At 45.2% G+C, this 26,481-nt stretch overlaps 2 protein-coding genes across 3 annotated transcripts in view; both read right to left on the bottom strand.

Moving 5' to 3' along the window:
* Positions 1-1,513: 1,513 nt before the first annotated feature.
* On the bottom strand, positions 1,514-3,812 carry LOC130533854 (dickkopf-related protein 1-like). Its single transcript, XM_057047578.1, has 4 exons — positions 2,950-3,812; positions 2,693-2,837; positions 2,429-2,563; positions 1,514-2,329 (listed from the first exon to the last, which is right to left on the bottom strand). The coding sequence occupies exons 1-4, from the start codon at positions 3,448-3,450 to the stop codon at positions 2,064-2,066; spliced, it is 1,047 nt and encodes a 348-aa protein (XP_056903558.1). The 5' UTR covers positions 3,451-3,812; the 3' UTR covers positions 1,514-2,063.
* Positions 3,813-4,912: 1,100 nt separating this feature from the next.
* Positions 4,913-26,481, bottom strand: part of LOC130533853 (cGMP-dependent protein kinase 1) — a 56,420-nt gene continuing 34,851 nt past the window's right edge. For both annotated transcript variants that reach the window (XM_057047576.1, XM_057047575.1), the window contains exons 4-18: positions 25,715-25,820; positions 22,175-22,238; positions 20,099-20,176; positions 19,195-19,289; positions 14,742-14,807; positions 13,095-13,169; positions 10,008-10,104; positions 9,760-9,899; positions 9,342-9,431; positions 8,152-8,293; positions 7,876-8,039; positions 7,635-7,757; positions 7,498-7,560; positions 7,322-7,388; positions 4,913-7,233 (exon numbers count right to left, since the gene is read on the bottom strand). In XM_057047576.1, the coding sequence (XP_056903556.1) occupies positions 7,135-7,233; positions 7,322-7,388; positions 7,498-7,560; positions 7,635-7,757; positions 7,876-8,039; positions 8,152-8,293; positions 9,342-9,431; positions 9,760-9,899; positions 10,008-10,104; positions 13,095-13,169; positions 14,742-14,807; positions 19,195-19,289; positions 20,099-20,176; positions 22,175-22,238; positions 25,715-25,820 (1,469 nt within the window). In that variant the 3' untranslated portion in view covers positions 4,913-7,134. The remainder of the gene's footprint in view (positions 7,234-7,321; positions 7,389-7,497; positions 7,561-7,634; positions 7,758-7,875; positions 8,040-8,151; positions 8,294-9,341; positions 9,432-9,759; positions 9,900-10,007; positions 10,105-13,094; positions 13,170-14,741; positions 14,808-19,194; positions 19,290-20,098; positions 20,177-22,174; positions 22,239-25,714; positions 25,821-26,481) is intronic.

Raw genomic sequence — 26,481 nt, 5'->3', positions numbered from 1 at the left:
TTGCATGTGTGCAATGGCTGCGAGATGACATGTGAGGACATGATTGTGTGTCTTTCTTGCCATTGTTATTTTCGTTTCTCCGGGCTACACACTTTGTACCGACACACATGCACACACTGGTCGTCCGGGAGTTAGGGCACATGCCTGTGGCCTCTGGAAGTCTGTGGTTGAAGCAATGATGACAAGCTCACACACACAGATTCCAGGACCTCCACAAACATGACTTGGCTGAGCATTCATGTTTTATTGTAGGCTACTGCAGACAATGCTCCAATTACTCATAATTAGCCTGAAGTATACCGTAGACACCCATTTCATACCCATGTCTCGTGCATGCGCACAAATCCTTGTCAGTGCGTGTAGATGCCCAAAGGTTTTTCCTGCAGAAACGTGCAAAAGTCCCACTTTTTAAATAAAAGGAACAAGCATTTGAATGATTTTTGTACTATTATGGTTTTTTTTCATGGAAAAAATTACCATTAAGTAGTTGATAGCCATTTAAGAAAAATGGATTTATTTTAATGGTACCATTTTGAAAAAAGGCAGCAGAATTAGTCTAGAGGAGTGGAAAAATCTTAGAGTGAAGTGAAAGGTGCATAAATTTGGGCAGAGACTAATGACACATGAGTACGGACAATTATCCTTGTGCTGCACTTGAGTAAATGACTGTATCCTTTTGAATATGATCGTCTGACTCACTTTGGCATCACTGCAAATTACCTTTACTGTAGGCCGACACACAAAGAGGCTCTCTGACTCATTCAGGTATTAAGAGTGTCCCTTTTTGATCTGACACAAAGAATCAGGAGCAAAAGTACACTACTTTAACATGCCTTCTTCTAATCCAAATTGTTGTAATTAAAGGAATTCAGTTGTGTTTGGGAGGACATGTAGCATCCATTGCAGTGATGTTCACCCTAAACAGGATTTAAAAACAACTTTTTAAATGCTCTGGTGAGATTCCATGATTCCTCATGCAGGTTGAGTAAGGTGAAGTAATTAGAGGTTTTTGCAGGGGTAGTTTGCTGTCAGCTCTGCTGAGCTGATGTAGTTACTGTAGAAACTAGCCAGTCACACACTTTAGCTGGTCAATGCTCACCAGGCAAGCAACACTTTACCATCACCTTTTGTCAGTAGAACGTCTTTAATGTTCATCTGATAATACATCCTCTGGCAGGATGTATAAGGCTGAGGTTCCAGACTTAAATGCTCATGTTCTGATGTAAAATGTATTTAAAATGCTCTCTCTGACTGGAGGCCATTTCTAAGAACTTAGTCAATGTTGGACCTGTTTCTGGCCTAAGTGAGTTAAGTTAGCCAGGACTTTACAGCAGCAAAGTCAATTAGTTAAACTTCACGGTGATGAAATAATAAAGGATTCATTCCCAGAGACCTGAAAATAGCTAAGAGTGCATTTTGCACCTCTTCTGTTAACACCATTGATCAGACACTCATCAAAAAAAGAAGAGTAGAGAAGAACTGAGTTTAGCACACGTTTAATAAAACAAATATATTCACATTTATATATATATATAAAACAATTTCTTATAAAACAATATATAACACATTTACAAGGCATGCAGCACTATGACTTATAATACTTGTGTTGTCAGAATTCACTCAAATAAGTGCCACCTCCAGGATAATATTTACAATACAGTAATTTACTGCAATAACCGAGGCTTGAAGTTCCATAAAAAGAAACAAAACAGCTCTGCCTTTCAGTGCTGACAACATCAGTCGATCTTAAACTGAGAGAAGACCCTTCCTAAACTGCCCGCATCTCATCTGTTGCTGGGGAGAATGGATCAGTCCATATTGCAGTGATGCATCCCTCTGGGCGTATCAGTTTTCCATGAATCGCGCCTCATCCTTCCGGGCGCTGCGTCGGCAACTCTGGCAGGAAAGAACGTGTTTGGTGTCTGTGTGTGTGTGTGTGTGTCAGCATCTCTGGCGTATGAAAGGCTGAAAAGTGTTTGTCAGTGTTTGTGACCTGTTTGTTTTGTTAAGCGTGTGTGCTTGTGTGTGTGTCTTGTGAGCATGTGGTTCTGTCTCTGTCTGTGTCAACGTCTCTGACAGGTGTGTAGGTTCCGGGCTGCAGTCCTGCTGACGCTGTGGTCACGCTCGCCCCTCTCTGGTCGGCAGGTCATGCCTTCTCCACAGTCGCAGCGCTGGAAAAGCTCCAAGCCGTGGGTGCCTTTCCTACGGTGGCGTGTACACACCTGACCCTCTGTCAGCACGGGCTTACAGATGCGAGACCAGAAGTGCCTGGCGCAGCAAAGACCCTCGGAACAGTCTGCAGATCGCAGGCAAGTGTCTCCCTCCATGCCTGGCGAAGGGAAATTGAATGGTGAAACAAATTCGATCCCACAAACTTCAGTCAGTGTTTCTTTAACCTAAATCAGAGCGGTGCTGGCGGGAAGCTCACCTTTCATAGCATTGGGCTGATTGCCCTGAGCAGGGGGAGGCTTCTTAGTGTGATGCTCCTTGGTGTTGTTGTGTCTGTGCCAGCCAGTTGAGATGTGTGCATCTGCACCATCTATGTCATTTGCCTGGCAAACACCTGGAAAAGTAATTTTAAAATGAATAAAGGCAACCTTTGTAGACATTAAATAGACATAAGCATATACAGCCAAATAGCTGCTATTCACTTATTTCCTCTTGGGATTACATCTGTAGATTATCTCCTTACCATTGCTGCAGCGGTTTCCTGCGCAACACATCGAATCCCGTGCGCAACGCTTTCGACTCTTGCGGCATGGCAGACAGGCACCTTTGGCGTCATTGCAGAATTCATCACCTCCACAGTCACCATCTACCGTGCACACGCCTGACGACTATAATTTGATAGAAAGAAGGGGGTGTTATTGGACAGTTATGACAGTTTAGGTGAAACGCAAACAAACTCGTGCCGTGGCGCACAGAATTGACTTTTACGCATGGAATTACCTGCAAAGCATCTACGGATTTGTGACCAGTGCCACCCGGGGGAGAGGTGCGCGGACTCGGACTGACAGTGTCGACCACTTTGCTGGCAAAATCCGCGGGTAAATTCTTGATGGCGTTGGAGTTCATGGGGACCGTCCCTGCGTAAACTTCCCCAACGTATCCAAAGAGCGTGAGGTACACGGCAAAGAAGCGATGTGCTGTCGGTAGCTGCATGTTGAAAGTTCGCTGCGTGGAAAATAAAGTGGGCAGGAAAAGAAATCCTTTCTGACTGGCAACAAAGGCGACCAGGTCCAAATCGGCCTTATATCCTGAGTCCCGGAGTTTCCAGAGAGTTGCTTTCGAACGATGCTTTCGAAGCCTGCTGACTCTCGGTCCGGGGATGATCTCTTTATACATGTGGACCTGTTTGTCTTCCCGCCCCTCGCTGTGCACAACAAAGGCTGAGGGGTGGAATTTCAAAGAGAGCCCCACTGTACGGAAATAGCCGTCTTTTCTGCACATGACTGCATTTCACAATGTTTGTGTAATGATAATGACCCGCAAACTGTCCGAATGCCGATCACTCTGTGACGCACATTAGAAATCACATCCAAAGTCCCCCTGGACTCAGGTAGAAAAAGGTTATATTTTACAATCAAACTAATAGAATGACGCATCTCTTCATTGGAAGAAGTGTGGTTTTATTAAACGTGGTACGTTTTGTATGCAGACACTTGTACCCACCCCGCCCGTATTGAACATTTGTCATCACGTATTTTAGCGACATTTCTTAAAATGTATGTTTCTTTTTTTCTTAATTGCTTACAAAGTTTATACTTAAGTCTATTTCAACTGGATTGAGACAAATCTGCAAATCTCTCTCTGGTATACGTTTCAATTTGTGCTGAGACATTAAAAAAGCAAAATAAAGAGGTCGTTCGGTGCAAACTGATCATTGTTAAAATCTTTATTGCTGGTTAAAACATCAGTTTTCCTTCACAGTGTGTGTTTCTTTGTGAACCTTAAAAGCTGTTTGGTTACTGAAGTCTCTTTTGACATTCAAGTAGCCGTGTGAAGACGCTGATTGAAGTCACTTGCGTCGATTAACCACTTCATTTGATCCTTCTGATTGAAAAGGGGGGCAATTATTCTCCAAAGTGTTCTTGATTACACCAGTGGCGGACATCAATGTCTACGCGCACCATTAAGGGGTGTGAAAAGTTTACTGAATTAATGGACTTCCGTGGTGAGGCCTTTCAGGGCTGACTGGCACTTTGAGATTAAAGGCGGATTTGTCTCTGCCTCTGACCTGAAGGGCTCCAGCTCTCCAAGGGGAAAAAAGGTCATAATCAGTCGCAGCATTCGTTTTAAAAACTATGTAATTGACTTTTTTGCCTGTTATGAATGAAAACAAGCGGAGTGAAGCAAAATTTGCTCAGGTTCGGACAGGTGCGTACAAGTGCGTCTACGCGATCTTCCCGAGATCACAGCACAAGCACGTCATCTGCTGGTCACCCAGCCCACGCCTGAATGTGGCGCTCGGTGTGTGCGTGCGTGTGTGCGCGCCAGACACCTGACAAACACTGTAGCACTTTGCACGTTCGAATTACCGTATATCTTTTGAAGTGGAGCTTTTATCTCCACTTTGGTAAATGTCAGTGCCGGTAAGGTGAGCTCCTTTGATGCACTTCCACCCCCCTCACCCCCCCCTTTGATCACTCACAAGTGTCACCCTGTTGTTATGACTGAAGCCATTCCTCTGTCCTGCCCGCGATTTCTTGTGCAAACAAGCATTCCAGCAGGGAATCTGAATCATCTGATGAGCGTGACACCAAGGAGATTACACGGAGCTGATTCCTGAATCTTCATCAGTTCGGTCTGGGTTGTTGCAGCTGCAGACTTGCTGCAGCGCCCTCTTGTGGCAACGTTTCGAAACAACACCCTGACGCCTTTATATTCAAAAAACAAATGAGACAGACACTGCTCAAAAGTATTTTTTTTACTCTGTAATTTTTAAAAATCTCGCACGTGGCACTCTGCAAAATCAACTTACAGCAGAATTAACAACAAATCACAAGGCAAACATCTGGTAACATTGCAGAAGGCGGTCAATATAAGACTCCGAACCAGTGGTTTGTAAAGTGATGGCGTACATAAGGCTTTGCGATAAACACAACCTGCTCTTATTAAAATAAAACACGTGGTCTCTCGACAGTTGTAAGGTTTCCTCCATTCCACTATAGTGATTTACAAATGTGCGTCAGCTGATTGCTGGGGGCCAAAATATGAGGTGATCATTTAAATAAGGAGTTGTGGTCAGTGTGATCATACTCTCAGAGATTGTCAGCAGTGGTAAACAACAACCTTGATGGGTTCAACGGACGCTCTGAGCTGCAAATCATTCATGCCTTTCTACAGAAGATGGAGTCAGATGGTCCCGCTGAGGTATTGATCGACTGGATTATTGATCACTTTTTATTTGCAGCGATGGTCGTCATGGGAACATTTTCTTATGTATGAAGAAAAGCACGTCATTGCAGCTCTGTTGAGGTATGGCGGAGGTTTCAGAAACAATTTGTATGCCTGAAGATGGTTCTGTCAGCTAAGCCAACGGCGAATTCAAAGAAAAAGTACAGATTACTGAACCATCAGATGGAGAGAAGTCCCGTATCCGTGGTGATTAATGTGATGATTAATATAACAACAGGTGAGAAGCAGCCATCTAAAAGGACACGTTTCTGAGGTGTGTGTGTGCTCATGCAGCATTGAAAAGGACTTGTGATGTTCAATTTGTATGCCATTGATTTAAGGCACTTACATTTCAGATTTCATGTGGTGGTCTTTGGAGAGGTGATTTAATGGCGCTTGTATCTGCGGCGCCAAGATGTGCCTGTCGCGCAGCGGAATTATCATTATCATTTTCAAGTTCCGTAAGGTGTTTTGCTCCGATTGCGTAAGGGATCAATTTCCCCTCAGAGGATTTAAGGTTCCATGTGTTGATGGAGAATTTCACTAAGCACAATGCAACATGGTATCAAATAATATCCAACAAATGTTCACCCGAGTTTTGACAAATTTACACAAACCTCTAATTCTCGGAATAAAGAAGCCAGTTACGGAAAGAAGTTCATCACCAAAAAAAGAAAAAAAAGGAATCAAAATCAAACTCACTATACAAAAACAATAACCATACTGTCTTCTGACCACTACTTAATATAACTGATCAATAACAGCACCAAAAACATTGAAACCATGTTCACAGTTGTGTCAGAGCTGTACAGGGGTGGACAGAGGATGAGGCATTAGGGCGTAAAGTATTTAAAAGCGTGGTTAAAAGCTTTATAAATAACAGAAAAACATGTGTTACTTCAACTACTGAGGCTCAACAAACTACGACATCAGATATTCTCAGTCTTAAGTGCATAAAAACACTATAATTCATGGATCTTCTAGCAGTTTGTCAGCGTGTGAATTCCCTAATTTGAGGCAGGGCACTTAAAAAGTCACCTCTCTCTACCGGACGCACAGTGTTTGTGCTTTTCAAGCTAACGTGATGCGAGTAGTTTTCCTTTTCACGCCGTTGTGTCCGTGTGTGAGTGCAACTTTGAATTTAAAATGTTCTGTACTGCACATGCTGTTGCCGTCAGGATGCCGCAGAGTGAAATCTGCCACGCTCGGGTCAATCTTGAGCACTTGAAGCCAGTTTTTCTTGCCATCTACAGCGCGTTGACCTCTGTAAGGTCTCAGAGGTCAACATCGGCCTCTAGCTGCACATCAACAAACAGAAACCAAACAAGGAAGGACCCTCGGATATTGCCGAGTCACCCAGGATGATCAGCCTCTCCTCTGGTTGAGTGGTCCGTCGTGTCTTTGTTATCCCCATCTGTTGCATGTGTGTGTGTGTGTGTGTTTCTGTGACGTGTGTGTATCCCTGCACTTTCTTTGCCTTCAGAGCCAAGGGTGAGACAACACCGAAGAAGTGCTACAGCCGTCCCATTATAAATGCTTGATCCAGCGCCACAGTGATATAAAGGCATAACGGTGACCCGGAGGGTTTGCCATCCAACTTCTCATCTGTATGCACTCTTTTCTTTAATTGGAGGGTTTTTTTCTTTTTCTTTTTCCGTTTCAACCCCGCAGGCCAGGTCTTCGTGACGGCCTCCAAGCAAACTAAAGAAGGGAGAGTTTTGGTTGCTGAAATGGACTTCAAAAATCCACGTCCCAGCCAGAGTTGTCGTCCGGGGGCGGGTCTTCCTTGTCCTCTGGGAAGTTGTCAAAGTTGCTTATGTCGACTGCTGATGTGACCTGGTGGACGGAGAGCAGAATCGTTCAGAGAAGCTCAAACGGCAGCATCGGCGTTCCTGAAACCCCACTGAGGGGAAGGCAAACTCACGGTAGGGATGATGGGAGGTGTCAGCGTCCCCTTCTTCAGTCCCTCCCAGTTAAAGCCCTCAAACCATCTACAGCAGCACCAGTAACACACAGGCATTAAATGGCCACTTAAATATTTAACCAGACAATCGTATCATCAGGAGAAATTTTAAAAAACTTGTTGATTGACATGCGTACTTGTGCTTTTGGATGTCTTTGACACCATTTTTCAAGTTTCCTAGTCTTTCCGAAGGATTATCCCTACAAAAGATAAACAAATGAATATCTAAGGTAACTTCAGAGCTAAAGAAGATAAATGAAACAGAGAGGCTCACCTGCATAGCTTTTTGATAAGGTTGGCAGCATTTTTGGTAATTTTCTTTGGGAATTCAATCATGTCAATACCTCTCAGGATGATGTTGTAGGTTTTCATCGGATCGGGGCCAGAGAACGGAGGGCTGGCGAAAAGATAATAATTATTTACGTGTCAGTGTCACAACTCAGGTTATCTCCTTTAATCTCCAGTGACATGAGGCTGGGATGGGCTCCAGCGTCCCCGTCCCTGTGTGCACGTACCTGCCAGTTAAGAGCTCAAACATGAGGATTCCCAGGGACCAGTAGTCGGCTGAGATGTCGTGGCCTTTGTTCAAGATGATCTCTGGTGCTACATACTCCGGCGTCCCGCAGAAGGTCCACGTCTTCTTCCCAAACCCGATCTTCTTCGCAAAGCCAAAGTCGACCTAAGAAGAAAAAAATTCTACCTCAATTACTGTAACCAGAAGGAGGCTGTAAGAGGCGGCATCATTTGTTTGCAGAGAAAATCTGGTTCGGATTCTGCTGCTTTCAAATTACCAGTTTAGCATAGCCCCTGTGGTCCAGTATAAGGTTCTCTGGTTTGAGGTCTCTGTAGATGATTCCTTTGGAATGCAGGTAGGCGAAGGCCTCCACCACACAAGCTGTGTAAAACCTGGTCGTGGAGTCCTCAAAGGAGCCCCTGCAGAGAGCAACCAATGAGACGGACGGACAGACTGACTGACTGCTGAAATTAAACAGCTTTGCATTTGAAATCAGCCTTAAAGTACCGTAATTTCTGGACTATAAGCCGCTACTTTTTTCCTACACCTTAAACACTGCGGCTTGTGTGTAGCTGATACAAACGTATATTTCAAGGCAGCTGCATTACAGACACCGTTAGGAAAAAAAAGCATTTACCGGTAGAAAATATTTATGTTGCTGAGCGGATTAAAATAAAGAAAAGTTAAAAAATCCTGATGTGATAAAATTTGGATCTAAGGTCTCTGTATAAACATACAAGTGGAAAGAGTGGCTGTTGTTTCTTACCTGTCTGTCTGTCACTCGTCAGTGACTCGTCTCTTACGGTAATAAAAACATCTACCGGTACTGAATGTTTTGGATCTAATTTTTCATATTACTTCGTGGGATACCTGCGGCTTAAAACCCGGGGCTGCTTGTATAAGTACAAAATTGATTTTCTTTCTAAAATTAGATTATGCGGCTTTTAATCGGACCTAATGAGTTTCTACCTTCTTCCATACGCGTGCGTTGTGTGTGTGAGCGGATAAACAAACATATTCCATTGTCCCCATCACTTCCTTCCTAAGATGACAGCTACAACTAGCAGTGCTCCTCTGGCCGGGCATATAAAAGCATCAGGGCTCACTAGGTTTGAAAAGAGATGCTAAAAGCATCCACTTAATTGTTCCTGCATGTTCCAGGATGCCAGAAACCCAGAAAAAGGGGAAATTATAATACAATAGGCCCTAATTACACAGCCAAACATTAGACAAAACGGGTCAGGCATGTGTTTTCCTGCACGGTTCAATTTTCCATTTGCATATTTCATTACTCTACTCGTGCTCTGGTTCACTAGAGCTCAACGCCAATTAACCCGATCTCTGGACGGACTCAGAAACGTTTACGTTCCTCTCATTGTTGCCTAAGGCCTCAGATATCAACACCAAAACGGGGTTTAAACCAGCTTGTGAGTTTTGGATCCGTAATTTAGGAGAAGCGGAGCTCACCGATCTCGGAGGATGGTCCAGAGCTCTCCTCCTAAGCAAGCTTCCATCAGCATATAGAGGTACTTGCTGTCCTTAAATGTTCGATACAGCCTGCAACAGAAAATACTGATTCATTTTCTCAAGCTCAGATCATAAAAGGAGATGTGGCTGCTTTCACTGATGAAAACTGCCACGCGTAGGCCCCCGGGAGCTCCCCCGGTGGCATGTGCTTGTAACTTTTCCAGGCAATTTTTACTCTCGCAAACAGCCTGCAAACAGCCTGCAAACAGCCAGACTTCTTACTCTCCGGTATTGAAATTCTTGTCTTGGTGACACGTGTGATAATAAAGAGATCAAAGTCAAAACCCAGTCCTTGTCCAACCGGGTTTTCTGAACCACCAGGTCCAACCTTGGTTTCCACCATCTCCATGAAGCCTACCTAACGATGAAATCAGAGTGGGCCTCCTGCATGATGAGTTTCTCCGAACGAATGTGCTCCTGCTGTCTCGTGTCCACTATGTGCCGCTTTTTCAGGATCTTCATGGCAAAGGTTTTGTTTTCGTCGCTCTTGAGCTGAACCTGCAGTCGTCCAGGGATAAAGAAAGGTGACAGCCGGTTGTACCGTTTTTCCTTCTCCTTTTCTGGCTGAATCGATTAATGCCGGTGTCACGCCGCGGCGTCCCCTACCAGCTCGACGCGGCCAAAGCCTCCAACCCCCAGAGTGTCGATGATGTTGAAGTCGGTCAGGTTGAGGTTGAAGAAAAAGGCGTTCTCTGCTTCATACCTGTCAGGCCAGGAAGAAAGGGAGAATGTGGGAACAGGATTTAAAGATGACACGGCGGATAAAAGAAGAGATAATCCACTTTCAACATCCTGAGACGGAACATCCATCCGTACTCCGCTCATTTGTTTGCAGATATTACTGGATTGGTCTTGTGGTAATCTGTCAGGGGTGTTATTATCAAGGATGTGGAGATTTTGAGACGTTTGGGTTTAGTCCCGGTAAAGCTCTCAGCCTCTCTGGGAGCTCCCAGTTCGTCCCCGTTCAGACGCAGAACGGCCCCAAAGCAGGGCCTTTGTCAACTGTCAGCCCCTGGTGAAGATGGGCCTCGGCTCTGCCAAAGAACACCCCGCTGTTCTGCCATCGCAGCTTTTTGATAAGGTTCGTCCCCGCGTCTTCTGTATTATCATATGATCCCTTTCAACAGCGCGGCCCCTGGATCAGCGGGGCTTAGGACAGATCTGCAGGCAGGCGGCTCTTTTCTGGGTCACCCAGAACAGTCTGTCGCTGCCTCGTCCACCAAAATAGCTCAGAAAATACGTTTATCACACAATCCGCAAAAAAAGATGATTTGTGTGGACAGGCCCATTGTTCTGAGGGTCTAGTGAAAGGACCGTATGTCACGCCAAACTTAGACGGTCATCTGAGTTGACTTCCTCAAATACTTCCAGCAGTTTACTGTATCTACTAAATGGAACAATAAAAACTTTTTCCTAAGCTGCAGACCACCGAGTAAAGAGGTGCCATATGGTGGCATTTTTATGAGCACGGTCTTCGACGTGTCTTTAGAAAAGGGTCAAGTTTCTAGTACAGCTTTTATTGGTTTATTTTCGTTCAGAGGCACTACAAGCAGGGTGGAAGAATTGCCAGGTAATCCCCATGTCTTATTCCCTCTCCCCCATCTGGAAACTGGCCAAAATCCAAAGCTGGTCTGTGCTCAATAGACAGTCAAGTAAGAGAACATGAATTACTGTGTGTTAAGAACAGGATTACAATGATATGCCAAGGTGACTGACTGACTGACACATGGGCTCAGCAAAGGCCCAACAGACTGTTTTTGAAAGTTCTTGGAAACATCTTCTTTTTCAAACATTTTATAGAATCCTATGATAAACCCTCTGATGTTGTGGTTACATTTTAACCAAATGAAAAACTGTTTTTACAGCTACAGATGTAATAACTCATATCAACCAGCAGATGACAGCATTGTCCCGTCACACGTTTGAGGACAATGACGCAATAGTTTACGTGCCAAACGGCAACCACTAGGACAAACTATAAAATAAAGCTATTGTCTGCTCAATGCACAATCAACCTCTTGCACAAAAGAAAACATGGTGCTGGAAAACAGAAACCAGTTGTGGTTTTAGCACTATAAGTTTTAAAGACCAGCAGTGTACCAGCCACAGTCCCCCATCTTGCTTTACGTTTCAACTAAGTTTAAAAAAAAAAAAAAAACATGCTCTGAGGCTCCGAATGAACAAGAGAAGCAGGAATGAATACAAACAGATTTAAATTTCCATGCTCGTGGCTACAGCGTTAATGGAATTAGGGCGCAAACATCAACTTTGAATAGACGTCTAAACGCTGACCTTGACTGAAAACAAACTGAGCTCAGATGTGCTCTAAAAGGCTGCGTTCAGACTTGATTCACCGTGTGTTTATTTCAAAGCCTGTTAAAAATAAGGAGGGCTGCAGTATGCCGCCGTCCTCTGTGGGTCAAATATCACCCCAGTGCCTTATCAGCGAGCGGATGAGGTCATAACACAGTGACGTAATCCCCATGTGTCTAGGAGTGTATAAACGCACATGTCAGATTGAGAGCATGCGTGCGCCCGTAGGTTTCTGAAAACCTCATTTTGCTCTGCTGCATTCTTCTGAGTGCAGTCAGACTGGAGGCAGGACGGCATCTCTGACCTTCTAGCCCACTCACATCAAATGTCACAGTTATTAACCAGTGAAAGGGCGGTTTGTTGTCCTCCACACCTGCTCAGCACGCCTCATCTCCCCCCATCAATCTTCATCCACAGAGTTTTCTCGCAGGCTGGTGCAAGTCAATTACTTACCCAAACACGGGATATGTGAGCGCCACATGCTCCGATTTCTGAAGTAACATCAATCATCGACTTACTGACATCATTCGATACTCTATAACGCCGCACTTTCACTCTGGGTTTCTGTCGGCGGCTAAAGAAAATTAAGATTTCATTGATGCGGCCACATGACAGCAGTGATGGATGGCTGATATTCACTCTGCTCCGCCTGATACGATCAATAAAAATGTGCGGAGACACCCGACTGTCGCAGGAGTCTCCGTCTTTGTCTGCCACCCAGAGCGCTGCTGTACGCTTTCTGCGCGCTGCTCATCCTCCGTATCCAATTAGAGGCAGCTTTTATTGCCGTCGGATCCAAATTCCGGATTTCCTCACAAGACACAAATGTGTGGGGGGGGCAACAGACGCGTGCAGGTACGCCACCTTCGGCAGGGCGGCGGGGAGCGGGTAGACGGTCTGTTGCAGCCTAATTATAAAGAAGAGAAACTCCTCGGTCTGTCTGTCACAGTTATCTTCTCCTCTTTGCTCTGACTTGCTAAAGGCGACTTGGTGCTGAGCCCTCCCGGCCTCCCCGTCCCTCCTCGCTGCGTCCGTCCCTGAATGCACCCGTAACCACGCACAGCGTGAGCCAGGCCTGAGGCAAAGCCAGAGCGAGGCCGCCTGGACCTGAAGACGCCCATTTGACGACCAGCGTCTAGCACAATCGATTTAGTGTTCTTTTTAAGGAGCCACAGAAAATAGAGGAATCTCAACTCCACCAGAGAAAGAGGCGGAGGTCGTAACCTCTGCCCAGCAGGCATTGTGGGTATTATGTAAGCTGCTTAAAGGGACAATGCAACAACAAATGCATCTGTTCCAGAACCAAATGAATGGCAATGCCTCAAATAATAAATGATCTTGATCTGATTCACGCGCACTCAGAATGTGGGAGGGTCTTACTTGGCTTTGGCGTCAGCGTCCTCGTGGCCTTTGCTGGATACGTCCTCTAAACCTCCAATCAGGTGCTTGAAAGAACTGCAAGAAAGACACAAAATACCAGAAGACGTGAGCAAATGTGTCTCACACAGACACACACACATGCCCAACAAAACAAACAAACAGGTCACACTGACAAACACTTTTTAGCCTTTCCTACGCCTGAGATGCTGACACACACGCAGACACCCAACACCAAACACATTCTTCTCTCACATCTCACCAGTTTACCCTAAATACCTCCCATCCCTCCCCATAGAATATCGGTGTGATCCCAGTGCTGTTAACACTGTGTGTGTGTGTTGGGAACACCCCGGCGGTGGCTCAGCAGTCGGGAAATGTGATGTTTACATCCCAGAGTTAGTTTTAGTTGGCCGTATAGAGGGAGGGTTGGAGCGGCCTGCATCTGGCTTCCCACCTGTAGACGTGGAAGGGCTTTACGGCCGATCCTTGCCGCTAAATATGACACAGCTCAAATTATCTCCAGGATTCTTCACCTGAAGTGACTGCTGTTGCTGAGATTAGTGCGAATGAGTTAAGTCAGAAATAAACAGCTACATTATCTGAAATGAAATCCAAGCTGCATTAAGAGGAGATCTCACTTGACTCATTTTTCCTATGAGGAATTAAGTTCGGAAGGCAAAATCTCAAATATCCGAGCAGATTGACGGGGAGATTTCATTCAAAGCTCATAAAGCTGTCAGCCAGAAGATGAAACGCAGCACACGCTGTTGTTTACTCCTGTTGAGACCATAATACCTGTGAGCTGGGAACTGTTGCATCTGTTGTCAGCTCCCTGAAAACATCTTTTTTTTTCCTAGATCTTATCGCCGTTCCGCCTTTGCACATCCTTCTGTTCCAATGCCATTCCTGCAATTACTAGTAGCTCCAAACCGCCTGGGTTAACCTCCATTTACTACAGGCAGGAATGACAACAAACATTATAAATACAACTAAATATTAATGTGCAACATCTGCACCAAACTGGCCAGTGCCTGGACCGGCAGTAACCAGCTGAATGACAGGAGGAGTGAAAGGCAGTGGTTCATCACCTGGGCTAGAGGACCCACTCGCTATGGCCTCTTTTAGTGCTGAGGATGGCCCACTTGAGCCTGGACTGTTCCCTGAGGCCACAGGAAGGCTCTGAGTAAGCTGATACCATCCAACCCCCTGCTCCACCACCCCCAAATCTCCCATCTGTCTCCCTGTTGTCACTAAGCACAATCTTAAAGGGAACAACACGGTAAACATACCAATGAAATGTCAAACCGTGTTAGCGATATGTTAATTATAGGGGACATTTGTCTTCCCTGCAGCGTAAATGCTAACGTTTAAGTTCAATGGGTGTTTGTTTTTGTTTGAAAACCATTTGTAGGCGAATAATCACAGGTCTGGACATTGGAGGGGGGTGTATAGGGAATGATGTTGTTGCCCTTTATGAGCTATTAGCATTCCAATATGGCCCGCAGATGCACAAACATCCCCCGCCTGGTTTATCGAATTCAAGATCGTTCACTATTTTTAGGCAAACAGTTTAAGCCGAGCCAGCCCTGCACCATTAGTATTCTCCTACATTTATTACACAGGATAATTAACTTTGCTGATACTTACTCTCTGTCGATGACCAGACAGGTGACCGCCTCTGCCGCAATGACGTTGGCCGTCCTGATGTCCTCCCTGGATAAAGACATCATGCAAACATTACGATCGATGATAATTCAATCACACATTGCTCTACATTTCAGATGCTCCCTCAGAGCCGTAATGGCACAACAGCAGCCGCACGTCTCATTCAACCCCCATGCTTTCAACGACGAGGGCAGCGAAAACATGCGCCTCAACAGGCTCAGCCACTGTCATTACTCTTTATCGCAGCCGACGGTAAGATCGTCGTCCTCTGATAGCGACGATTCCTCAGAGTCACCCCAATCGCACGACTCCTCCGAATCCGCGTCCCAGGACGTCATCCTCGCCGCGTCCTCCTGGGTTCCTTTATGATTGTCTCTGCTTATGAACCAGCGTGCTGCCCTTGGCGACGGAGGACAACGTAAAGCCAGGAGTGGTGAGAAAGCTGGTACAAGAATGACTGTTACAGGCAGAACCCCGAGGTTTGTCCCATTGACGGATTAGCTCAGGTCCCATCTCTCAAAGCAGGAATACCTTTTAAAAAAGAATCATTCTGACTTTGAAATCCTCATAGAAACAAAAAAAAACACTGCAGTCAAGTGTTAACAGCCACTCACACTCTGTGACTCTGATCTGAACACCCACGTACGGCAGCCTATTTCAATGATCCGAGGTGAGAATTCCTTCTTGTGAGCTGCCAAACTCTTCGTGCCTCCCCTCTTCCAAACACACACATGCCTGACAAACTCATATGCATTTGTACTCCTATCTTTGTGAGGACTTTCATAGATGTAATACATTCCCCAGTCCTATATTTTTGTCAATTAGGGGACGCTGAGACACTGAGAGACACAATCAAGCTGCCATGCCATCGAGACCAATGTGGATAAAATACTACCTTATGGTCATAAACTCCCCAGCACACGTGCAACTGCCAACTAACAGCGCAGAGTTATGGAGAGGGAGTGAAGAGGGATGGGAGCAGGAGAGAGGAGGTGAGAAGAGAGAGGAGGAGAGAGATAAGTGCTGTTAGGTGAGCAGGTACTCTCAGGAGAGATGTGTCTTCAAGGGCTTTTTGAAGGAAAAGAGGGTCGCCCCCTGCTCTGATAGACCTCGGGAGGTGAGTCCACCATCGGGGTATGAGAATAGTCTGGATGGCCGTGCCTGTAGAGACGGTTCAGTGGATGAGGGTGAGGATTTCTAGTTACTTGAACTTACTGTGGGCAGCTATAGGTAGCCAGTGGAGCTTGACCAGCAGTGGGGTGATGTGTGTGTGTGTGTGTGGGGGGGGGGGGGGCTGGTGGGGACATTCATAGAGACATAAGAGAAGAGTTATATTCCAGCTAGCGTCACAGACGGGGATCAAAGGAAAGACCCTCCTAAGTAGTGATGGTTAAATTTCCTTTAAACTAAAAGAAAACCCAACTTTGATGGCACGCTGCACACTCTTCACCTACACCCTCACACCTGAGGGCGGATTAGAATCCCCAATCACTGCAAACTCTACATGCAAGCAGAATCCAGAAGGTTTGGGGCAGCGACCCAACACCACCTGAACACATCTCACCTACCAACCCTCCCGTGTGGTATTTAAATTCATGTCATGAAATACTCGAGCGCCCAAATGCTTTTCAGATGATGGAACATGTTCTGAGTGAGGCATTCGCGTGCAGGATTATTATTATTTGTTCTTATGTTAATACTGAGCAGCACCTCTGGCACACACAAACACACACACACACACACCAGCTTTCTCATACATAATGATGAGCTCAGGCTCCTTCTGTTACCCGTCTCATAAAAGGAAGTACAGTGTTTGTGTCATCAAATAACCACGGCGATACAGCGATACACGACCCTCGGGGGAACGGACAAAGCACCACTTATGTAAGCATAACTCATCTCAACCCTGAGCGCTCACGCTGGGCCAAAGAGGGCTCTGCACACGTTAATTGCGGCGCAACGAGAAATGAACAAGGGGAAACAAACCACAGCCACACTAAAGCAGCCGGGTCTGGAATGTTCTTCGGACCTAAGCAGGAGGTGGGCCGCGGTGTTGGTTACAACCAGATAGCTTAGATGAAACTTGTAATTGGATGGTGATCTGGTGTCCTGGGAAGGGGGTTAAGAAAATAACTACAGGCTGGAGGTGTGGCAGTAGCGCTGAGCTGCAGTAAGACGAGTAAAGCCGGGATCAGGTTGGGACAGGAAAGAGCGGGTGGACGCGGATATTCAGCCAAGTGTCGCAGCCTTACTTTAAACATGCACGTGGCTCCGTTGCTTGAGGCCTTGCAAAACAAAACAAAAGTACCGTTGCCTTCAGTTACCAGAGACATCAGACCTACCTTGGACCTTCGTGTCTTCCTGGAAGAGAAGTTTAAAACTCTGGCATGGATACAATTCTAGAGTTCTCCAGGCAATTAGCTGCACATTGTGAATTCTGCATTCACTTTCACCTGTTTTTACTTTCTCATCTTGACTGCTTTATCCCTTTCAAGGTCACAGGGAGGGTGCACATATGGACACTCCTGGATGAGTGGCCTGTTCATTGCAGGGCCCTATGCGATCATTTGTGGGTTCCATACCTTGCTCAAGGGTACCGTGGCAGTGCTCTGAAGGTGTTCTGGCACCTTCCCCTACTACCAGAACACCTTCCAAGTTTGGTCTGCACTGGGGCTGTAACTGTAACTGACTTGGTACAACAGAGGTTTCATGTTCCTCAACTTCCAGAACTGTGTGTAAAATGCTGTTGAAAATGCGAGGGAACACACGCTTAAAAGAGCACAATCAGAGGAACACTTTATTGCCTTCTTAAGTAGTATATTCACTAATGCAGCCCCCACAGAACATGGGATGGATGGATGGTCCTGTGTAGAACTGAACCCCCATTCACAGAGTACCTGTATTCACCCCAACATTTAATGCTACGGTTGGCCCTGCGTGGCCAGCAACACCCCACAATGCAGTTAAAGCATCAAACTGGATCTCATGTGTGTAGGAAAACTCACCAATACACATGTGAACTCAGAGGAAGCTTACTGATCAGGCATTGTAGCGCCGAGAGAGCAGTCTTTGATTTGTAAATATGATGTTCTCGCACATCAAAGGTGAGATTCTAAGTTACAGGGCAGCCTTTGAGGAGCCATTGAGTTTGATGAGCAAGGACACACATGCACAGTTCTAATGTGAAAAGGTGGCCAGCACAAGTGCTCTCTGATCAAAGGCCTGATTTTAAGATGGTCAGCAGCGCTGTCGTTCAAATTTGAGGCCCACTTGACCATCAAAGGTGGAGCCTTGATTACACCATGACACTCCAGGACAAAAGACATCCGTAACAAGCAACACGATAATGACGGCGAGCAGATTTTTGCGCTGACACGGTGCACATTTGAGGGCGAGACAAGATTGAACAAAGCACAAGATGCACTCAAAGGTGTCTTGTGCTGACAAACAACAAGAATCGTGTTCATAGAGCTGCAGAACGAAATGTGACGGCACGTTTGTGCTGAGGAGAAATTTGAGTGGAATCTGTAAAAGTGGAGTCAAAAGTATGGTGTTAAATCAGTGCTCCCCTCACGCAACGGCGTATTTTAAGGTCTCATTTCTGAGGAAAGTAAAAAAGTCTAATTGTAACTAGCTGGGGCCGCTGCAAAGGGTGGACCAGACCCCCCCACCCAACTCTCCTGCGTATAATTTAATATGCCCTCATCTTCTCTGTTTTTAAATTTTTTATGGTAAAGCTCAGCCATCTGTGCCATTACAGCTGATTACCCAGCTTCCATTATCTTCCCTTTGAAAGAAAAAAATATCTGGAATTCATTTTTCAGGAGAGCGCTCTCATTTAACTCAGATCTCCTTGAATTTGTGATATTATTGCATGCCCTTGAGGCAAGATTGATGGCCTGGGAGCTCCTGTGAGGCGGCTCCTTCCCTCAGTGTCCACAAGATGGCAACATCACCTCTATTTTCTTTAAACTGACTCTGTGCATGATATTATTAGGGGTAGGTCCATATGGTGGTGAATAGTTTTGTGTAAAAGAGACAGCTTCTTTTTGGTTTGATAAATCCTTATGTTCAACTATAAATGTCTCTTACATCAGCAATTATACCATCATACAAATGTTCACCACACTTTTGCATTCACCCAATCACAGTCGCATTCACAGACTGGTAGCAGAAAATCAATAAAACATCTGGAAAAACCATTTGTGCTCTCTTAATTTAGCTTTCGGTGGCTGCAGTAGATCATTATAACGCACAGTTGTGGTTAAAATAAGATACATGAGTGCTGTAAAATGAGCAAGAACAGATGGAGTAGATGGGTTGAAAAAAGAAAAGAAAACAAAAGAAAAGGGATGGGTGACAGTCAACAAGATAAAACAGGGAGAGGGAACCACACTGAAATTGGAAGAGGCAGATTTATTACACACATTCTTACCCTTGCAGAGCTTTCTCTCCGAACCAGTCTCCTTTCCCGAGGCTCCGCAGGTAGACGGGCTCTCCGCTGGGCGAGTCTTCCCTCGTCACATTAACCTGCCAGGAGCACCAAATGTGGGGAGAGGACACTTAACGATCAGCCTGACAGGCACTAATAAAGATTCATTTGGCTCTTCCTCCAAAATAACTAAATTTTAACACACGCACAAAACAAAGAAATCTGCAGGGAAACACAACTGATCACTTCATTAACCAGAGGACGTGCAAGCGATTGCACGCTCCTGTGTCAGAGCACAGAACAAATCAAAGCCTTGGGGCCTCAATACATATTCAAGAAAGTGAAAGGAGACAGTCCTTATTATCAAATGGAGGACCTTGTCTCCATTCATGCCTTTGAACCCCTGTGCTAACTTTATACTGGGCCTTCATCTTTTGTGGCGGCTAAAATCCTGTGTTAGCACGTAAGCCCCTTTGAGCTGGGCGACGGTTTGATCATCGCATACAGTCATGACAAAAATAATTACGGGGCGGGGGGGAACATTGATCGTCAGAGGCGAGAACTAGAAAAAGTACGAAAGGGGGAGGAACGTGAGCATATGTGTCCAGGCATCCACCTGCAGCGATGTTGATGCCGGACAAGGAAGTGTGTCACATGCACTCTGTGTCAAAGCTGCTGTCCATGGCGGCGATGTGAAACGAAAATGACTCCATTCCCATTTCCCCATCTCGCCACAACCCACGATGAAAGAGCCGGTGCTTCTGTCCCTCCGATCTCCCGCGGGAACGACGTACCTGCCTCCAAAAAGTACCAGGCCATCACTTTACTTCAAAGGCGGGCTGTCTTTTCCCGTGTTTGCTGCCCCATCCCGGGCTGAGAGGAGCCGATAGTTATGCTGGATGCTCACCTTTCCTTTACTGATGATGAAGAAGGTGTCTCCTCTGGCTCCCTGTCTAATGATGTACTCTCCATCTTCGTAATGTGTCTGTCAGGAGAGAAGGCCACAGAAGAATGCTTTGAATGTGCTCCTTTTTCACACCTGGTGACAAACTTGTGCTGAGAAAAATGAGCCCCAGTCATTCAAAACAAATGCTTCATTGGTTATACAGGCAAACCATCTCCGGCGCTCATCCGCCAACAACCAACAACTTCTTGAGCTGCGGCTGAAAACCTTGAATAAGGACAAACAGGAAATCAGCTTCTTTTCAAATGAAAGAATAACGTAAGTTGTCTATTCACTGGAAGTGGCTCGCTGGACAGGGTTGCTGGAACCCAGTGTCGCTTAAAATGAAAGAGAACACACACACAGACACACACACACGCCGTTCAGGACCTTGAGGACATCTTGTACACTGTATATAGGGGGCAGATGTGCCGTGGCCGGGGTCGTTTGTGTCAAAGGTCAGAACTGAAGCACAGTACTTGTGTGTTTCATCACCAACTCCAGCGAGGACAACATTTGCTTTTTACCTCTATTCCCCCCAAAGCTCGGCCTCCCCACATAATCTGCTTGACATTTCCAGGTTTGTCTCCTCGCATTCCTCACACCGAGCTGTGAATCACTGCTGAGGAGTGTCACTCAAACAAGAGCTTCTTGTTAATAATGGGCTGATGCTACAAGGTTTAGTTCTGGGTTATTTGTTCGACTGGCGATAATGTCGGCCATTATTTGAAGCAAGCGGGTCTCCTTGGAGAGGCAAGCAGGTAATAATAGTTCCTAAACTGGATATTAATTGTATTTGTAAAGAATAGGTCACGGAGGAGAAAGAAATTCCAACAATTATTCAAAGGTTTGCAGCAATTTCAGATGCTGCCACTTGTTGAAAAATCTGTCAAAGGCTCATTTAATGAGGTTTCAAAGAATTAATGTCTCCCTTGTCCAAAAGGGAAGACGCATTCGTCAGCCCAGTTAAAAGAATGCCGAGAATGTCCCGAACCCTTCAGGAACATTATTCTTTTCAATACAACGTACATGCCACCACGGGACTAAAACTTAATTACATTAACTCCTTAAATCAATTTAAGGCAATATTTAAAGGTCTTTCTTAAAGCACTTTTGCTGGCAGGTTTGTTTGAAATAACGCTTTTTAATTTATCTAGTCCAACTGAAAGAAGAAAAATGTCGGTATTCGAGCTCTGATTCAGTCATTCTGGATTATCCAGCTATTGGGGATATAGCTGGCGGGGAGTAATGTAGACAATTTTAATGAATTAAATCTAATTCAAATGCATTTAAAGCTATTGTTTGAGACTCTCTCTCTCATGAAGGTGGCAATAATTAATAAACATAAATGGTGGCACTGGGAATAAACCACAATTCTCAATTAAATCACATCTGGCATTAATTTAGAGGGAGCTATAATATCAGAAAATGTAAATGAGAAAGCTTGTTGTTGTGGAGACGTGCTGTAGGCACCTGCGGCAACCAGAATAACCGAAATGCACGAACAGCTTCACAGCTTCAACATATATCATCCAGAATAACAGCAGCAGCACCTCAGCTATAAAGCTGTTCACGACATCAACCTTTGTTTGGATTATGGTCGAATCAAATGTTCTGCAAAGCTCACATCTGTAGCTGTTTGATATCTGTGAGCAGCTAAATCGCTTCTTTCATTCGGCCTGAATAAACATGCTGGTCCAGCCAGCTGATATAGCTACAGCATATTGGGCGCAAACAGAAGTTTGAAGTTGGCGTATTTTAGTTAAAATGGTAAAGGCTTGATCGTTCCTTTGGATCCACATTAGAGACCTCCTGTTTCTCAAAAACAGAACCATAAATCCCTCAACCGGGCCTGTTTATTCCATTAATCTGCCAGCTAAAACTTTCCATTATCTTAGTTAATCTTCTGGAACGACCCTTGTGACCTCTGACGCCGCAATAAACTATAGTGGCCGTATGGAAATGGTTCCATGTGCGGGAAGTCTTTGTGCCCCTGGTATCATAAAGGTTTAAAAAATAATAATAAAAAGGAACCTTTACCTCCTCAAGGACATCTGCAAGCTTGCTCAGAATGTCTTCCTGCAGGCCTTGGAACGTGGGGACGCTGCAGGAGAAAGACAAAGCAGAGAAATGCATTCCCATATATGAAACAATCCTGAAGTCAAGCATGGAAGAAAGAAAAAAGCATCAGCCTTTCCGGGAATAACTTTTTCCTTCCTAATTTAACACAATGAAACCAGAGCTGTGATATAAGTTGCAGCAAAGCCGCATGAAAATCAATATTAGTCCACCGGAGTCCACATCACAAACAGCGGCTTCATATATGAGCAGCAGCTACAGGTTCAACACCAGTATGCTTTCATATCGTTCCACTGCCTCCCCGGCAGTCTCGGCGACTGTTGCACATTATCGCCTCTACAAAATAAAACCAGCCAAATGTTTATCAAAGAGTAAAAGAAAACAACGTGGGTGAACAAAAGCACGTATCTCCTCCGAACATCTCCTGTGTTTGTCTTTGTTTCCCCTCATTTTCCACACTTTATTACAGTAATCTCAGCCATCTCGTCTCAGCCTCCAGCCGCGGCGCTGGCTGTTGTGTTGATGTTTCCTCGACAGAAGCGCAGACTAATCAGCCCGGCGCTTGACGGATGAATGATGTTTTTGTATGGAAAACATATGGAGTTTCAGTCCCCCGAGCTGCGGCGTTGCCGGCGAACCGGCGGCTTAAACGTGTTACAGCAAATGGATTAATTATACAAAGCCGTCGGGGAGGGTGATATTACTTCTGCGATGTAGCGTGACGTAGCTGTGAGGTGGCATAAGTTCGCATGGTGGAAGCAGGAGGGGGTCATGTTTTGGCAGGATTAGATCATCTAAGCAAGCAAGTGGCTGACAGGTTAAGCCGACAGGCCACAAATCTACTGGTCTTACTGGTGTCTCACTCCTTGAATGGAGGATTTACATATTCACCCTCACTTTCTCATAATGTCTCTATATCCAGTGTTGATCTTTGTTCTTCTCTTGAGAGCCAATGTTGTACATAACCACCTCAGGACCGGGGATAGCGGATAATTATCAGTCATTAATGATAATTATTATTATTATTGCATTAAAATTTTTGAAATTGTAGCTGATTAAAAAAACAACTGATAATGATGCCTTTCTCTATTTAACAAGCTTTTACATTCCAACACTGCAGGGGGCGCAATAACAATCCAAGTGATGCCTCCAAACTGTGAGGAGAGCTGACCTCAAGATTTAAGAAAAAAGAACTTTTATGTCACCTAAAAACTTGTCATAATGACAGCAAGGTATTAAATATTCAATAAGGGTTGGGGGGGGTTGGGTGTTAACCCTCTGTGCTGTGTCAATTTAGTTACCAAAAAAATCTATGAGTGGATCAAAACTGCTCTTTAATTTTGGATTTAAAAAAAATCAAAACCGGAGGGGGGGGGGGGGGGGGCGTTTCCTGCTCCCATGTCACATGTTTACATTACGATCTCTTTGCATCCAAAAACCGCAAACACGGCATTATCACTAATCTTAACGGCAGGTAATTATCGGCTGTTGTTATCAGCTCAAAAGATTCCATATCGCGTATCCCTAATGAGGATTAGAGAGCGCGGAGTGGAGTGACGCGGGCCGACGGGTGTTTGTTCGTAAAGTGTAGCTCTTTAATTAGATCTGCTTCTAGGAAACAGAACAAAAATATCATTATCTGCAGCGTATGTTTTGAATTATCAAGTCAGTATAAATCACAAATATCCCCCAAGATACTCACTCATAAATCAAGCGCCGATCCAATCTGCTGCATGAGTATTATTAAATATTTACTTATCTGTCAGGCAAGAGGAGAAAGGAGGGAGCTATCATATGGCACATGCTTGTGCACGCAGCAAAGAATGCTTCATGTCTTTTTATAGAAACAACTAAAACGAGCCTCGGTTTAAGACAGGAGTGTTTGTCTGTGAGATAAGGGAGGGAAATATGTCTTTGCTGCTGCTGTTTTTGAAAGTCTGCAGTCATCTGAGAGCGTAGCGAGGCGGCCGGGGTCAAAGTTTCATTACCGCGGTGACCCCCAAATACCAGAACGTCACACAGCACTGGAAAAGTTGTAATATTCCACTTCCTTTTCGGCCCCATGGCTTTTCGCCTTTCAGGGTAGCCGCTGGGAAATGAGGCTAAATGCTGTTTTCAATGCAACCGGGCGGGTGAGTCGCTACCGGAGGAAGACACCGTTTCAGCCAGACACCGTGTCAGACCTGCCGCATCAAGCCTTGCAATTCAGCAAATATCTCCCTGATTCTTCTGATTGAGGCCAGTGATGCAAGCTCTGGTTGTTGAACTGTTGCAAAGCTTTGCTCCGGCCAGCCTACAGCTGGGGCTCTGCGGCCAGTTTCTCCAGATGTTTGAACAGCATGTGGTGAAAATTTCGGGGAATTCTCGCTTCAGATGAAGGAAGGATGTCGGGTCACAGTAGGGTGAGCATGTAGCTGAGAGCTCCTGTCTCGTGGTGAGTCCTGGTCTCACTGCTGTAGTTGAGCTAAAGAAAAAAGTTCCTCCTCTTCTGATGACGGTCGGGGTGACGGCAGAGCGGCCGGCTGATAATGACCTTTGTGTCTTCCAGGAGGCTGACTGGTGCGACATCAGGGAGCCAGATCACAGTTGGTTTGGCTTAAGAGCCTAAAGTATCATTCTTGTGTCCAAACCCTTAACACATCAGGACTGAGCTCACATCGGTCCACACTGTTGATATGTAGATTGCTATGAGCACTCCGTGAACAGGCTGTCGCTGAACATGAGGAAGACGCGTATCCGCCGCTTCCAAACGAAATAAAGACAGTCATCACGCAAATATCCAGGACCACATGGATCATTAAAGGCTTAAAATGAAGGACTGGGTGCGGCCACGTTTAGCCACGTCTTCCATCATTTCGCTAATGGATTATTGCCCTGAACATCTGATATGCTAAATGGTGGAAATGCGAATCGCTGGTTGTCTGCTGTAGCCTCGGAGACGAGTGATTTGTGAACTTGACAAATAAGCCGTGTTGAGAAGGTGAGAGGCTGCGGGAGGAACTTCTACAGTCAGCTACAATCGGAGTCTATATGTGTGGAAAACGTGGCATTCCTGCTTTAACTGCCCTGATGAAGACTAAAATGAAGGGCAATGAAAAGGAGCAACTCTGGCTCATACATGTTAACCACCACGCTGTTCCTCATCTCCCCTTCTGTCATATAGTTCCTGTGTAATGAAAAAAAAGAGCCTGCAGACGTTTTAAGTGATAATAAGGTTCTCCGCAGAGAGTTTAGGGCCACAACTCTCTAATACAGGAGCTTTATAAATGGAATAAAAAGCTTTAAACACCTCCAGTAAGAGGCCCGCTGAGGACACTTTCAGCAGGATGCATCGAGATTAACATGATCGGTGATATTTAATGATCTAAAGCATCACTGAAAGAGCTCACACGTGCATTCAGGAATTAATTCTGTTAATTCATTTGATGCATTTCAGATCAAAGGTGTCCTGAGGCCCCCGGTGCCTCTGCAGGGGAGGGGCCAGTGGCCCCGGACGCTCACCTTTTCAAAAACTCCATGTACTCGGTCTGCTTGATGAGCCCGGTCCTCATCATGATGGTCTGGAAACACTGCCGGTCGATGGCCCACAGCTTCACATTTGTAAGAGCTGGCGGAGAGGGGAGACATTAGCGGCGTCATTAAAGACAAATATCACCCTCCAGCAATCAGAATAATATAACAGCACATTAAACATGCCCTGAAACCTCTTTAATGCTCGATGCATGCATAATATACCCAACCATCTTGGTTGGCTTATTCACTTGCTTTTGATATTGATCTATAAAATAATTGTAGTTGCTTCACTCTGTGTGGAGGTGAACTTTAAAAATAACCTTTTGTGGGTTTAGTTAAATTTACTGTTGTGTTCTTGTGTCTTTACAGCTGCTGCCATTGGGTGGAATTATTTGTTATTATGCTTTACGCTTTGCTTCGGGCCAGAAAACTGACTTCTGGACACCATAATTTGAGATTGTTAAAGGGCAACAAACTTTCACATTAAACCCTGAGTGATAACGGTGCTGTTTAAAGTTTCACCTCACAGCACCCCTCACGTTATTCTGCACTATTTCCTTGGAATTAATGATCCAATTAATCATGTAGGCTCTGTGCAGAGCTGGAGGCATGAACTAAACAGTGTAGCACCCTCCACACAGGTAAGAGCTGGAGTTCAAGAAAACAAAATTGAACGGCTCTTTTCTTCACCTTTCAGCACTTTTCACACAGCACTTATCCCATCATGTACGACTGATGCCTGATTTATTGGGTCT

Source organism: Takifugu flavidus, chromosome 11 (assembly GCF_003711565.1).
Source record: "Takifugu flavidus isolate HTHZ2018 chromosome 11, ASM371156v2, whole genome shotgun sequence".
Lineage (NCBI taxonomy): Eukaryota > Metazoa > Chordata > Actinopteri > Tetraodontiformes > Tetraodontidae > Takifugu > Takifugu flavidus.
This window is presented reverse-complemented; position numbering and strand designations above follow the sequence as displayed.

Bases quoted from the DNA above. Each gene is read 5' to 3' on its own strand.
- LOC130533854 (XM_057047578.1), bottom strand. From the start codon at position 3,450: ATGTGCAGAAAAGACGGCTATTTCCGTACAGTGGGGCTCTCTTTGAAA. The intron at 2,564-2,692 runs GTAAGGAGATAA...TTACTTTTCCAG, and splicing joins AGGAAACCGCTGCAGCAATG to GTGTTTGCCAGGCAAATGAC. The intron at 2,330-2,428 runs GTGAGCTTCCCG...TCCCTTCGCCAG, and splicing joins TCAGCCCAATGCTATGAAAG to GCATGGAGGGAGACACTTGC.